Source organism: Physcomitrium patens, chromosome 14 (assembly GCF_059467195.1).
Source record: "Physcomitrium patens ecotype Gransden chromosome 14, ASM5946719v1, whole genome shotgun sequence".
NCBI lineage: Eukaryota > Viridiplantae > Streptophyta > Bryopsida > Funariales > Funariaceae > Physcomitrium > Physcomitrium patens.
In genome coordinates, this window is record NC_143423.1 from 16989424 (window position 1) to 17004974 (window position 15551).

A 15551-nucleotide genomic window follows, 5' to 3' on the forward strand; every position below is an offset into this window, starting at 1 on the left:
ATCTAAATTAATACATATATTAAAAGTACTTTGTTTAATTAGAAGAGCCCTTAAAGCCATAGTTAGAGAATATCAATCAAGAACAAATCATATTTTTTTGACCATGAACTTATTGTTCACTTAATCATGTTTTGGAATAAATAGCTAAAAATTTTAAATTTTAAATTCAAAATCTTCTTTCATAAGAAAGATGTCACATATTCTTATTAGAAGGTACCCCTTATTAGAAGGTATCTCTTATTAAATGTAATCTTTTTTTCATCCTTTAAATTATAAATCTTTGCAAATTAACTTTTCTAATTGTTCTCAATAGAGTGCAAGGTTCTTAATTTAAAACTAGGATTTGAGACCTATTAAATGAAATATATCTAAAAATATCATTGACCATATTATTGATATTATTTTATAGTAATACAAATACAAAATAAAAAAATGGTTGCACTTTGATAAACCTAATTAAAAAATACAATACATCCATTCTTTATTTTTTGGTGATTTTTTTTATCTTGATTTAATCCAATAAAAGTCCATTCAATTCAAGAAAAATAATATATTTTATTTGATCATTTACATTCAAATATAGATAAATAAAAAATAATTGATTAATTATATTTATAAGAAATTTGAAACAAGGTTAGTAATTAGTTATGCTTTTCAAAAACTAAAAATTTTAGATTCACACTAATTATGAATTTATTTTTTACTAAATTATTTGTAATATTATTATATAGATAATATTTAAAAGATGATAATAATGTGTGATTATGTAAATTTAACATTATCTTTTAATTGGCTAAATACAATCACATCAAGTACAATGTCTTCAACCTCATTGCTATTAGTGATGTTGAATTAGCTAATTGAATCATCCTTACAATGGTCTTGAATTTGTTTAGCCACTTGCAATATATTGATGTAACAATTGGCTTAGAATATGCTTTTATATCTTTAAAATTCTTTGGAATTGGCAATGATAATTCTTCTTAGTCATTTTGAATATCTTATAATATGACAAAAATAATTTTAATATTGCCTTTCATAGATTGTATATCCACAATATTCTTTTGCTTGATAAAACTTGATCTTAATAATTACAGCTTAGAGTCCATATTCACTTAATTAACAATCTCAATGTGGTTAAAATGACAACCATCACATTGTAGTAAAAATATGAAAATTGAGTAAATTATAAAAGTTGTGTCATACCAAAGATACTTGGAGATATATTGAATTTATAAATATAGTGATAATTCATGATAACAATAAATTTATACATAATACAAATAAATTTATAAGTATTTAAAATATTACGGCCTTTGAGTTGTGTTTTAATTTGGCCACTATAAATCAAATGACAAATCTAAATTTATTGATACATTGACCAATACACATCTATGCTTTGATCTATTGATAGCTAAAAACCAATACTTTTAGCAACTTAGAAAAGAACAATAAAGCACTTGAAAAATAGTCATTCATCAAAATTATAATGTACATAAAATTTTAGAAACTTAGAATGACCATATACAAGCAAATTCCTGAAGATCTTGAGTTGTATGTAGATTATTAGAAAGTGTTGTGAACAAAATTTTATAATATGACATAATCCAATAAATATCAATTAGAATGTATTGAGTTTTTGGATCCTTGAGATTCATGTCCATGATACCTCTGCAGATACTATGTTGAAGTTGCCAATCTTAAGATCTAATGCTTTGTCACATTGGCTCTTGCTTCCAACCATTAGCACCATTTACCCAAGCTTCCTCTCCCTCCATTGCTACATCAATTAGTCGCTTACTCTCAGGGCCAAAGAGCCAAATTGGCCCAGATCTGGGATGGAGAACTAGGATCGAGATGGGGGATGGGCAATGAGAATATGGTTGGGAATGGAGAGAACAAGGATGTAGGATGGGCACTAAAAATAGGGAATGGGAACTGTGGGAACAGGATTTGGGAACGGGGAGATGCAATGATGGTGGATCGATTTAGTAAAAGCATGGATTGATTTACCATTCTCCTATATATATTGATATATATATATATATATATTACATACTATGTAAGTTTTTCACCTTAAATTTAAACACAAGGAATACCCTGTTTTGTGTGAAAGAAACAACACCACCCTAAACCCTATGGATCGTGGAATCCTACAGCTACTTTCTTGAATGATTGGTGGTGGAATTAGAGTCGAAGATCAGTGCAGGGTGGCCTAATCCTTGTGATTTTGACTTTTTTCTCGAGAAATTTTGTGGGTGTTTATTTTGGGTCATTAGAATTTTGTTGGAGTTTGAGTTGCGGTGGATTTCAATGAGGTCGAGGTTGATTCTGAGATGGGCGAGAAGGTGTCTGTGAGTCGTGTTGCCTCTTGCGTTATGAGTGAAGACGATCTGCTGCTTCAGAATGAATGTGAGACGTGTGCATCAAATTGGAGTGTGATGCGATGGGCTTCCGGTGGTGCTGCAATTTCTCCAGAGAGTCCAAATCGGCCAGGCCTTCGAAAGTGCTAAGTGATACACGATCGCTGCTCTTCCTCTGCATCTCAGAGAAAAAGCTTTGATATCAGACTTCAGTCTGTTGCCTCCCACTAGGATCCCAGCTTCCCCTCACGCCACCAATTCCAGGCTACGTAGAAGTGATGACAAGGTCAGTAGAACAATCGGCCAAAATTCAAAAGATAAGATAAGCTTTACACCCTTCTGATCAGGCTCATCTCGACGAGCCAAATTCTTTTAGTTTACACTCGCTGAAACCCCTTGCTGTTGAAGTAGTCTTGCAAACTCAACAGCTCGGCAATCTCTTTTACCTTTGAGGCTTGAGCCTCATCCACCAGACCTATCGCATTGCATCCAGAGGTGGCAACAAGTTTCAAACCGGTTTGAAATTTGTTGGATGAATACAAACCGGTTTCAGGGTATGTTCACTCTGATTGGAACCGGCTTGAAACCGATTTAGAACTGGTTCAGACCGGTTAAGGAGTTGCCACGCATTCGTGTCTTTCAATCAGCTCTGTTTCATCTCATCCTCAGTCTATGCAAAGGCTACGAGCTGGTGGGTAAGACGATGATGCCACCATCCGTGCAGCAATTCGCAATTGACTAAAGCTGAATCCACGAACAGTCCGTCGTGTAGAAATTCAACACAACAAGGACTTGCAACTAAAACTTACTCTCCAACACTGGAAATTCACTTACAAAGTTAACAGCATGCTTACAACGGTGAGCTCCAGAGGTTTCACTGATGGTCGACAGAAGAGCCTTCATTGTGTTGAAGTTCTTGCCAAATCTAGTCATAACACTCCCCTAGCTAGTTCTCTCTGAATGTCCAGTTGTGCACATCTCTACTCTCCGAAGGGTGCGGACATGAATGGTTGAGTACCTCAGTGATCGAGATCGCACCTCTAGTTAACAAGTCCATGCTATAGAGTGAGAACTCGTGTCCATGTGGTTCAACTGCCTCTATTCTGAGATTTGTTGTGCAACTCGGCCAGCAGCGAATGACTCGGTGTGCTGGGGCAGCTTCAGGCTCTGAAACGGGACAACCACCTCAACATCTTGCATGGTCAGAAAATGTGAGATGTTACTGCGGAGCCAAAAGCTAAAACTGGGCACCACTTGAATTTACGAATTGTTACTTTCCTGGACCATGGACTTCAAGAAGCAAAGCATTTCGCACGCAGTGTTTTCATTGCATGAAGCCTGGTATCCATGTCTCACACAAATTGGTGCGTGACAAGACAGGAGACGTATAATATTTGTGATCGTTAAGCCCACGAACACCCTAATGTTATGGCACCCAACAACTAAGCGAAAGGGACTTCTTAAAAAAATAATAAAGTCGTATCCAAACCGAATGTCTTTTAGTATTTCAACAAACACATTTTTTCAATACTTGCACAATCTGGATAAACAACTGATCAAGGAGAATAATTAAATTCTCCAAAATTTTACTCCTAAAATTGAGATCAAGGAGAATAATTAAAATTTGGAGAAATTTTGAAAGATTGCAAATGTTTCACCATCACGGAAAGCCATAAATATCTGATGCATGAGTTGAACCACGAGGATAACTATAGACTCACGAATTTTAAATTTGAAAAAAACTCAGTGTCAGAATCAGGCACACATAGCTTATGTGTGACAATCAACTTCTGTTCGTTACGAGCCAATCAGCTCAACAAACGGTCTAGAGAGCGATTTGGAAGAGTTAAATGTTGACGACGAAGAAGAAGAGGAGGAGAAGGAGGTTGGGATGCTGAAGCCAAAGTGGAACGGATGTGGTGAGGGTGAACTTTTTCTTTCCCGCAAACTGCGACTCGTGCAAGCTTCTGAGAATATGCTTACGCATGCCTCGATCAGCTCCTGACCCAGCAGCTCCACATCGCACATGAAATTCCAGCTCTAAGATTGTCGTCGCAGGATTCAGACCGGAGCCCTGCAGATCGTAGAATTGGGGTTCGCTGTTTGTGCGGCTCAGTCTTGTATCCGGAGATTCAGAGTCGCTGGTTTTGGGTGGTGATCGGATTGGCAAGAATTAGTTTCGAGACGCTTGCCGTTGCGAGCTCGAGGGAGGGAGGGGGAGATGGGTGTCGCAGCGGTACCAGAGGCTGCTGCTCCTTCCACTTTGATGAATTCGATAGCAGCCAAGCTTCCCCACCTCTCTGAATCCCATGTATGTCTCTTCACATTGCTTGCATCGGTGGATTATTGACGCCCCTCATTGAGTTTGTGGGGTGCACCAACAATGAAGCCGAGGATTGCAAGCTTTCAAAGTGTTCTTGAGGCGGATGCTATTTATGAAAGTCGTAGATCATCGGGCGAAGGGTTTTCTTGGGATGAATTTGAACATGTGAGATGTAGAAAATTTCATGGTAGATTTATCAGATGAAGAATAGCTGCACAAGGGTTTGCAATTAGATTCTTAACACATTTGACCCAAATAGCAAGGCTAGTAATGTGATTGAATTGATGGATTGTAGGGGATGATGGTGGAGCTTCTCTTGCAAGAAGGACAGGACCACCTGTTCCAGCACTGGCAACCTGGACAAAACGACAACGATAAACTCAGATTACTCAAGCAGGTACTTCTTTCACTCTACAGTGCTTCTTTTGCTCAGTTTCTCGACTGAAAATTCGTTATCAATGACTAAAAATGTTGTTACAAGGGTAATACATACTTGCGTTCTCAAATTTGATCTGTTGCTGGGAAACAGGTGGAGAGGTTGAATGATAACTACCCCGGGGGTCTTGCTGCTTACATTCATAACGCAAGGAAGCTGCTTGCTGATTCCAAGTCTGGGAAGAATCCTTTTGAGGGCTACATCCCCTCGGTAAGTAAAGAAGGGTTTTTTTGTCACCAAATCTGGGTTCCGTTCGGCCTCCTCCTGGCATTAAGATTGGTTTTGTGAAGATAAGCTTTGCCAAGATTGAAATTGAGAAGAAACTTGACCCTATCGTAAAATGCATTTTCAGGTTCCAGTCGGTCAGCAGTTAAATTATGGAGATGAAGAATTTGTGAAGTTCGAAGAGGCTGGTGTGAAGGAAGCTAATAATGCAGTTTTCGTGTTGGTAGCAGGGGGCCTTGGTGAGCGCCTCGGTTACAGTGGCATAAAAGTAATCTTAATAACCCCCTCGCTTTACTTGCATAGATAGAGGTTTCAGAGCCGTACCTGGCCTTGACACAAGCTTGAATACTGCCTTGTTCCAGCATTTCAGTTTTTGTTGTTTGTTCTGGAAGAAATATAAGACCAAAGAGGATTATTTGGATCTGAAACATGATTTTGATCACCTCTTCATCTTCGCAGATTGCTTTGCCTTCCCAATTAACCACGGAAACATGCTACCTGGATCTTTACATCCAACACATCTTGGCTTTCCAAGAGGCTAGTGGTAAGCACGAGTCAAAGCATTTCACACTTCATGATCCAATTATCAAGGAATGAACAGTAAGGAATACATCCTTAGTATTGTAACATGTTATACAGGGAGCAGAGGTAATGGTATCCCTCTTGTGATCATGACGTCTGACGATACTCATCTGAAGACCCAAACGCTTTTGGAAGACAACAAATATTTTGGAATGTCTCCCAACCAAGTGCATCTCTTGAAACAGGTGACCTTTTCTTCACAGTACATTTAATGATATATCTAGCAGTGCTCATGGAATTGTTTAGTTTACATAGATTTTTCCTCAAGTGATTATTGTTAAGATCTATTGTGCAGCTAGGGTCCTTTGGTGATTCCTTTAATAATGTGCTGGGTTACATTGATATAAAATTGAATCCTTATTAGAATTGCCTTCTGCCTATTCTGCAAGGTTATCATTGTGATAATCTGTATAGTTGTTTTCCAATCGTTCTGGATAGAGAGAAATTGACATCCCGGGCATTGGATACAGGAGAAGGTAGCATGTCTGGCTGACAACGATGCAAGAATTGCTCTCGATCCGTCTGACTCTTACGCCATCCAGGTACGCATGTCTTTTACATGTTGCCTTGTACAGATTTCAAGACGAATTCTTGAATCGATGCTTGGCAATCTTCCGTGCTACGACAGATCTGAGATGTGTGGAATGTAATACTGTATGTGCTCTGCTTCAGACAAAACCGCATGGCCACGGAGACGTACATGCTGTACTTTACAACAGTGGGCTGCTCCCGAAATGGTTTGCGCTTCTCCAGCATTTTATTTCCTTACTTTTCATTGGGACATGTCAATGAAAAATGAAATAGCCTAACGCATCAATGTGTGATTTATGTATGCACTGGAATTGAATAGTAAAACGCTCTCAAAATTTCAACAAGTGCAGGCAGGAGGAGGGACGTAAGTGGATTCTATTTTTTCAAGATACAAATGGCCTGCTTTTCAAGGTATACTGCTTCTGTGTTTCGTGCTTGGGGATGTTTGTCGTGCACCATCATCATAGCCCATTTCAGGTTCATAAATGGATGCTTAATGTGTCTGCATTTTATATGAACAACAGGCCATTCCTGCAGCGTTGGGGGTTAGTTCGATTCGAGATTTGGACGTGAACTCACTAACAGTGCCCCGGAAAGCGAAGGAAGCCATTGGAGGAATTTCAAGGCTCACTCATGAAAACGGTTAGTCAAAGTTACAGAATGAGCACGATGAGAAGTTTTCGAGATCCTTGAGCGTCAGTGTTCTGTAGGTGAAGAATTTACAAGCCGTAGTTGCATGTTAAATTTAATTTTTCTAATCTTTCCAAGTGATGAGAATTATGGTCTTACATGTATGTTTTAGTATGCCAGGATCCGAAATGGTCCTGAATGTGGAGTACAATCAGCTGGATCCGTTGTTGCGTGCCTCCGGCCATCCAGACGGTGATGTCAATGATCCAGCTACTGGGTATTCTCCATTTCCAGGCAACATCAATCAGGTGAAAGAGTGCTCTCTGCTGTGCGTAATAGGCCGCTTAATAGGTGCCCGTGGTATTAGATACAAAAATCAATTACATTAAATCTTTTCGTTTTCATTTTGTCAAGTCATTCTGTTACATAATCTGTTCCGAAAACTGTAATATTATAGTGCGGGTCCTAATACATACGATTTAACGTTCAATTCTGAGCCCAGGTTGTTTTAATTGTCATGTGCAGCTAGTGATGAAGATCGGGCCATATATGAAAGAACTTTCGAGGACTAAAGGAGCCATTGTTGAGTTTGTTAATCCCAAGTAAGTGACTTGTTAGGTTTTTTATTTGATCCTTTTTTTTATCTGAAAGCTGGCGAAAGTAATGGCGATGGAAAAAAATGTAGTAGAAAAAGAAAAAAGAGTAATTACGTTATTCAAACACATTATTCAGTATGAGTCAGCCTTACTGAAGCAAGATGTCTCACCTATTTTTGACTTTATTACGTCTATTTGAAGGTTCCTTCCTCTATCTGATATTTGAGTCCCAAGGTCAGAAGTGCACCTTAATTCTCTTTTGAGCTCTGTATAATGGTGACATTGAGATGATTTGTTGTTCAGGTTTTCGTTAGAATAGATTACAACTTGCAGTGACGTTTAGATAATCTATTACATATTTGTATTCAGATACAAAGATGCAACTAAGACGGCATTCAAATCGTCAACAAGGCTGGAATGCATGATGCAAGATTATCCCAGGACTCTCCCACCCTCTGCGAAAGTGGGTTTTTCTGTAAGTTCAGTCTTATGGCATCCAAAAACCCTGTGACTACGGTTTTAGAAGGCCAAAATAAAAAAAAATATATTTTTCCATAAACAATTCTAGCAGTTCATGTAACTTCTTAACTATAGACTCAAAAGCGCTCCTTCGATGGACTGCCCCTCGTCAATTATGCTTTTCATAAACTACCTGATTGTGGTATCATTCCTCACATACTTGGATTTGATGTGTAGGTGCTGGATACCTGGGTGGCTTATGCCCCCGTTAAGAACAATCCCGAGGATGCGGCGAAGGTGACCTTTTTCCCTCTTCTTTTCTCTTCTTAGCATCATATCTCTTTGTCTGTTCTAGCATACACTCCCTTCTTGGAGTTGGGAGAAAGAATCGACTTCCTGGCTGAGGATCTTCAGTTAACCAATAAAAGCAAGGGAAAATTCATGTTTACCAGGCATATTTACAAGATTTAGATGTTTGATGTTCAGATACCCGAAGGAAACCCGAAGCACAGCCCTACGTCAGGAGAAATGGCCATCTACAAGGCTCACTGCCTAATGCTTCGAAAAGTAGCATTCCACCTATTTCTTTTCCGTCGTCTTATATGCGTTGAAAAGTTGCTGTCTAGCATGCTTTTGTTGAACTCGTTTTGTTCAAGCGTGGTGTTCAAAGCTCCTGCTTTTATCCTTCATTTTAGTGCAAAATATTATTAGCAATGTTAATGTTGAATGTCGTGAGCAGGCTGGAGCACAAATTGAAGACCCGCAGCAGGAGGTTTTTAATGGACAGAAGGTAGATGTGTGGCCTCGAGTCATCTGGAGCCCCAGGTGGGCTTTGACCTTTGCAGATGTGTGCAAGAAACTGAGTGGGTCTCTACATATCTCACAGCGCTCTACTCTTATTCTCGACGGTGCACAGATCTTACTTGAGGACGTCTCCTTAGATGGGACTCTTGTCCTTCATGCTATTCCAGAGACTGAGGTAAGATCAATCAGCATTTCAGTTACGTGGATTATACTTCGTTTTTTGAGAAGGTTATGTTTTAACCGCGTGTGGGTCTAGTCCAGGGTGTTAAATACAAGTGCTATGTGTGCAGGCTAAGCTTTCCAATGTCCGGGTGCGGAACAGAGGATGGAGCTTCAAGCCTCTGGATTACAAAGACACCACGTACCCAGAAGTCACAAGGATCCGTGGCTTTGAGATTGAGAAACTTGAGAAGAGCTGCATATCTTTTGATCAGCCTGGTTCGTGCCTGGTGCAGAATGTGTCATTGTAGGGTCATCTCTCTTAAGTAGCCTAGCATGGTCATTTTTTCTATTGATTTAGCAGAGCATGCTTTACGTCATACAGCCTAGCATATGTTCGATTTTCAAGTATTCAATCGAGTGGCTTCAAATCTTATTCCATGTCATCCACATCTTAGTTGAAAGGTTTTAGTCAGGTCCATTTTTGTACAAAAGTTGTTTTGGATCAATATCTTTGTTTCGGTTTGAAATCAATCTCAGAATAATGCGGGGACAGGTGTTGCAAGATTCTGTATACGACTTAATGACTGGTAGCTTGCAGCATCAAGTAGACATTTGTTGTCATATACTTCAATAATGTCTTAAATGCCATACGTCATCATTTGGTAACAGTTCACAATGGAGTTCGACAGAAAGAGGTCTATTTCGTGATTATATTTTTGGTTGAGAACTTTTAAGGGTTAAACGAAAGATAATAGTATATGCAATCTGTTTGACAATTTGTGTAAAATTAACGGACATGACTGTTTGGATGCTTTCTACAATCATTCCACTGGACAGCACACAGGATAGCTATTTAGTTGACAGAACGCCTTCATCTCAAATCATAGATTTAATACTTTTAAGACTGACCCAAGCTAGGACTACATTCTGGTGAACAATCACTACGCTGCGTGCGAAAACAATTATGCTTGTTTGATAATATCACTAAAATAAGCTTTGAATTTTCTTCTTTACATATTTACATAAATCACAACCAACAGCTGTTCAATTAAATCAGATCTGGCTATAAAAGGATCTGCAGCAGTGTCATAATCCTATGAAGTACGTCATAACATTAGAAAGCTAGAAATCGACTTATAGAAGGAGCCAATCTGTAAGGATGATGACTGAAAAAAAAATGACATGCAGACAGCAAGGAACATACGACGCACATGGAGTGGCTGCAAAACGGATGGAGATTTCCCTCGCCCGTCGCTTTATTAAGTATGATACAGTGGAGTCACACAACCTATACAAGCTCATGCAGATACTGCAAGTGGTAACTCTAGTTTAATGGGTAAATGAGCCGATATCAACTGACTTCATCCAGGGGAAACCTGACGTAGCAACGAAATCGAAGGAAAATATAAAACCTTGACCCACGTGCAGCCAATGCAATCCTGTCCTATCCCAGCTTATCTGCCAGCTGACAGCGGTACTCTTACGGAGCAATTCTAAAACCATGACCTGCAGTCACTGCCACGGTTGGAACAGTGAAGCAGGCCAGACTCTAGTTGTTTCTTGTACATACCTCCATGCGATATATGCCATCATGGGTACAAAATTTGTAGGCGAGTGGATAAAATAGGAATTGAATGAAGACTAACCAGATTCGCGAAGCTACGGGCTTTCTCCTCTCCTGTGGCGGTGCAATGACTCCTGCCTCTGTAATCTCATCTCCTCCCGAAATTTCTTTAAGAATGCTTCAGTCCGCTGATCTACATCATCATCCTGCTTCTCTGGATCTGTATCGATGCTGTCGTCGTCTACAACTCTCACCTCTCTTGGTCTCCGTGCTGGCATTGACTGTTGTTTTATCAATGAGGGAAAGCTAGCTCTTAGTGAACTCACAGGTGAAGAATTACTTCTTCCCGACGGCTTCATAGCTTCTGTTTCAACCTTCTCTGCTTTAAAACTGGACGCCCCCTTAGGCGACGTTCCTATTTGAGAAAGGATGTCAGGTCTAACAATCTTGGAAGGTGAATGTACCTTAAAAGTAGGGGTTGAGCTCACAAACGGCGGTCTAGGAGGTTCTACTGGCCTTGTCGGGGAGAATTTGGGCGTCCGTTTCACAAATTCTGCATAGCTTCGAGAAGATGGGCTAGACATTGGCCGCCTTGCATATTCTGGTGGGGTGGGTGGAGACAGACCAGAAGGATGATCTGTCTCGCATTCACTACTCTCCCGCTCCACGTTGCTTGAAATCTTCGGATTAAATTCCTGAACCAAATTTTTACCAGCATGGGTTGGAATAGGCTGAGTTTGTGAGATTTTATGCAAAATGACCGTGGGTAAAGTCGGAGGTCGTCGTCTCGACGAAAGACCTGGAGGAGCTTCGACACTACGGGAAAGAAATGTGTTGCTGCCATGCGTCTGCCTCTGAGAAGGAGAAACCGGGGGAGGAACACTTAAGCCTTCTCCAGCCGCAGGAACAACTGGAGAACACGGGGGAGATCCTACCGTGCGATTGAAACTTTGGGAAGCCTCGGGACGCAATTCTGGCTCAAGTTGGTTGTGTACATGTGAATATTGAACAGAATCATCTTCGCTATCGTATTTGATTTCACCTTCAGGCTCAGCTTCTCCTTCGTCATCAGCCTCAGATCCAGCGTGTTCCTCCTCACGTTCGGATCCCTCGAACTGTTCAGCAGGCTCATCGTCAAATTCTGATCTGGTTTCGTCGTCATCATAAGCATACCTGTTCTCCATGCGGAGATCAAACCTGCCCTCCTGGTGGGGCTCATAAGCATCTTCCTCCCTAGACTTGACTTTATCCAGCTGCAGTGGCTCAAATCTTCCCTCCACACTTAGCGAATGTCTCTCTTCCACTCGGGAAGGAAACGAATTGTCCATGTTGACCGAAAATCTTTCATCGGTCGCCCTGGGCATGAAACCATCATCTACCCTGGAGCTGTAATTCTCCTCGACAACTCTGGGGGAGAATTCGTCGTCCACTCTAGAAGAAAACAGCTCTTCAACACTGGGCACGAATCTTTCGTCCACACTCGACTCAAATCTCGTATCATGTCTAGGCATGAGCCGTTCTGCATCATCACGTTCGGGAGGCTGGAGGGGAGCAGGCGGACTCGGATGGGGCGGATCGGAATCAGCGCAGCTCACTGGCATCATAACCGAGGCGGGTTGAGCCGCCTGGACGGGAAAAGCCGATGCATGAACGAGAGCGTGTGCCTGTCTCGCAGCGTCGGCAGAGAAGTAAGCCTCAGGCATGCGTGAGGGATCCATCTGCGATGAGGAAACAGGCCGCTGAACGAGGTAGGATTCTGTGAACTTGATGTTCTGCTCTGGGCTGGCGCTACTGCCGGATCCCCCAAGAGCCCCAGACGTAGCGAGCAGAACACCAACAATGAGCACCACAAAGCAAGTGGAGGGCGTACACCATTCTTCAATAACCTCTTTAGCCTGTAGTACCAACTCCGGAGAAGGTACGCTGGTCAAGGCCAAAGGAACCGCTGCCATCATGATTGTGAAAATTCCAAGCATAACAGTTTCCAAGACTGCCCTGCTCTTCACTGGACTTACAGATCCATCCTCCTTCCCCATTGTCAAATCGTTTGGTTTCCGCTGATTTGCCATGGCCTCCACCTTGAACCCGTGCAATCCTTTCCCGAATGCTGAAGAAATGTCGTGGGACATCTTTGAAGGCACAGAAAACGCCATGCCCCCAATCAGCCTGGACACATAGACGGGCACATCACACACGCTAGCTTTGGTCAAATCCTGATTAACCGTGAAGAGCTCATACTGCACACATTGATGCCTGAACACAGTGAAAAATTGTGGGGAAACATAACCCAACTTGTGCGCAACCACCGGGTTTAGATAGAAGGACATCATTCATCACGCACCGTGAACAAGAAATCCTTCGAACATTCACAGGAATTGACTCCGTACGTCGCTGTAGAATGACAAGGGCAAGTCATCACAAATCCACAAGCCGCAAACACTGGTTCATGAAGCGAAAACTGAAGAGATTCCAGAAACAGGACACAAAAAAGCGGATTCGGTGCGAGTTTCGAAACAAAAGAGTCCACCAAAGCGATACAAAACGACTCACACTGCACATGAAAAGAGCAGGATGAGGGAGACTACTAACCAGCACGATCAGAGCCGAAAACCGCCAAAACCTCCAGCTACCGTCGACAGTACTACTCACAAATCGAAATGCCGCCAGTGCCGACGTATGCAAACAGATCCCACCTCCTGATAAGTCCCAATAACCTCAACCTCCACAACAGTCGGCCCGCAACCACATCACACACTCCAGCTCTCTCAAGTCCTCCTCCCAGCTCTCGCAGCTACCCCATCCCGCTCATTACACCTTCAAACCGAACGTCAACACCTTACACAACCACCAACACCACGCCTCCTCTCTCAGGACCCTCGCAGCTACTGCAACAAACAGACCGTCAACAAGATCCGACCCATAAAGTGGAACGTACAACCAGTCACGCGCAAGCAGCAACCCTACCCAATGGCTACAAGAGAGATTTCAGCCCCAGAAGCGGCCGACTTCGGGAAATTCAAGGCATTGGTAATGGTGGAGGAGGTAGCGTAGGACAACAGCGGAAGCGTTCACAGTTGAACAGCAGGGGGGTGAAGAAGGGAAATCGGGTGCTACAATTTGAAGCTATAAGCGGAGGGATTGTTGGGTGGGCTTGTTGGGCAGGCAGCTGGGTGACGAGTGAGGACACGGAGGGAGTAGTTAACAGTTGGGTGCGAGGAGGACTGATCGCGATGAGCTCCTGCAACGGAAGACAGCCCTCCGCGGCGGAGCCCGCAAGGCAGAGAGCCAGGGCAGCTGCCGCCGAGGCAGGGCCCGGCGCGCGCGACCACCGGGCCCACCATCGATGGTCGTTCAAAGTCCAGACGAACGAAACTCCTCGTCCTTCGTCGTCGTTCTTGTCTCCGTTGGTCGACGCGGCTGAGTGGGGGCATTGTCAGCCAGCTCCTTTTGATATACTCACAAATATTCCCATCAGCTCGGTTCCGTACGCCTCTATTACATGCCCCATTTTCTGTCTTTGGATAATGCCTGTGCGGGATGTTGTTATTATTAAAATATCTACAACAGCAAAATTGTTATTATTAAAATATCTACAATAGACAAAATTGTAGAGGTCTCTTTTACTGGCTATAAAGTTCTCTTTTTAGGTGGGGACCCCATTCCGCACATCATGCACTCACTGACTGACTTGCTTGCGATTTCCTGCAGTTGATGGGTCACTGATTATTTATTTATTTGGTTGTTTTTTTTTTTGTATTGATCATCCAGCCATGGACTTCGTGGGCGTTGATTGCTAAATTTGGCCAAAGCCAACCATTTGACTGCAATAAAAAGGCAATTATGTCCGCAACTGTTGCACCTCCTCACCCCTTTCCTTCGTCACATTCCGGTACTTCGGAACAGCAAAATGTACATGATCTCCTTTTCCAGCAACAGTAACTTCTAAGTAGAGCAGAATGCGAAGCTGGATTAGAGGGAACCATTGCTTCCAGATCCCATAATTAACCCGAGACTCACTTCATTAGTGGATACTCAACAGCAAGTAGGTTTTAATGAACGGGGATGGCGACAAATGTTTTGGACACTGGACCTTACTTGGTGGCGTAGGTTTCGGGTTCGAACCCATGTGGACGGTGTCTGTGGGGATTTGAGATTTGGGGGGCCTAGAGAATGTAACTTAGTTGATGTGATTTGAAATGGGGCTGGGCTAGGTCGGACTGAGTTGGGCCAGCCTAGTGGGCCTTTGTTACAGTAGGGGCAGGTAGGTAACAAACAGAGAGGTTGGGAAAACATGATAATAATAATAATAATAATAAGTTTGTGTTATTTGGTTTGCTTTTCTATTGTAATGGATCTGATCTGAAAGGTGGGAAAGGTTCCGTCTGACTTCTGGATGCTTAAATAACGGGTCTGGGGTTTGGTCGGCCGATCCGAGGAAAATGCCCACTACCACCAAAATCCTGTAATTTAGATTCAATTTTAAGCTCTCTCCATCTACCACCTACCAATTTTTTACAAGACTTAAGTGCTACAACCCAAATCGATCACCTTTCATTCCTTTTCATTTCTATTTTTTATTTTATATATATATTTTTTAAAGATTTTAATATGGTTTGATACATTATGGGTGGGGGGGGGAGTGTAATGGTGTCTTCAAACGTTTTTATTGCGGATGGAAAATGGATAACGAAGTGTAGCCCACGGAGTCCCCAGAAGAGGGAAGGCATCCAATGAGCTCATCCGATTTCATCATCCATAAAAAGGATGAGAATTCTGAAAGGATATGGATGAATGTTGGTTGGTGGTTGATGAAGAAGTGGATGAAAATGTCGTGGAAGCCTGTAGAAGCTCCCCCCCTTTGCTACTCTGTTCATCT

The 15551-nt window shown here is 42.1% G+C and overlaps 2 protein-coding genes across 3 annotated transcripts; one reads left to right on the top strand and one right to left on the bottom strand.

Annotated features, from left to right (window-relative positions):
- Positions 1 to 4165: 4165 nt before the first annotated feature.
- On the top strand, positions 4166 to 9638 carry LOC112291294 (UDP-sugar pyrophosphorylase). The gene is made up of 17 exons (XM_024538483.3): positions 4166 to 4674; positions 4982 to 5083; positions 5216 to 5332; positions 5475 to 5615; positions 5807 to 5891; positions 5987 to 6114; positions 6400 to 6471; positions 6602 to 6666; positions 6811 to 6871; positions 6985 to 7102; positions 7271 to 7398; positions 7616 to 7692; positions 8056 to 8161; positions 8383 to 8442; positions 8632 to 8712; positions 8885 to 9124; positions 9240 to 9638. Exons 1-17 carry the CDS (start codon positions 4585 to 4587, stop codon positions 9417 to 9419), a joined length of 1851 nt encoding a protein of 616 aa, XP_024394251.1. The 5' UTR covers positions 4166 to 4584; the 3' UTR covers positions 9420 to 9638.
- Positions 9639 to 10328: 690 nt separating this feature from the next.
- Positions 10329 to 13407, bottom strand: LOC112291293 (uncharacterized). 2 transcript variants are annotated; one of them, XM_024538482.2, is made up of 3 exons: positions 13265 to 13407; positions 13017 to 13066; positions 10329 to 12841 (listed from the first exon to the last, which is right to left on the bottom strand). In XM_024538482.2, the coding sequence occupies exon 3, from the start codon at positions 12826 to 12828 to the stop codon at positions 10771 to 10773; it is 2058 nt and encodes a 685-aa protein (XP_024394250.1). In that variant the 5' UTR covers positions 12829 to 12841; positions 13017 to 13066; positions 13265 to 13407; the 3' UTR covers positions 10329 to 10770. The 2 variants fall into 2 exon arrangements, with proteins under 2 accessions (XP_024394250.1, XP_024394249.1); XM_024538481.2 differs by lacking the exon at positions 13017 to 13066 and having other exon boundaries at positions 13265 to 13406.
- Between the last annotated feature and the right edge of the window lie 2144 nt (positions 13408 to 15551).

Bases quoted from the DNA above. Each gene is read 5' to 3' on its own strand.
- LOC112291293 (XM_024538482.2), bottom strand. From the start codon at position 12,828: ATGGCGTTTTCTGTGCCTTCAAAGATGTCCCACGACATTTCTTCAGCA.
- LOC112291294 (XM_024538483.3), top strand. From the start codon at position 4,585: ATGGGTGTCGCAGCGGTACCAGAGGCTGCTGCTCCTTCCACTTTGATG. The intron at 5,616-5,806 runs GTAATCTTAATA...TCATCTTCGCAG, and splicing joins TCGGTTACAGTGGCATAAAA to ATTGCTTTGCCTTCCCAATT. The intron at 8,162-8,382 runs GTAAGTTCAGTC...TTTGATGTGTAG, and splicing joins CTGCGAAAGTGGGTTTTTCT to GTGCTGGATACCTGGGTGGC.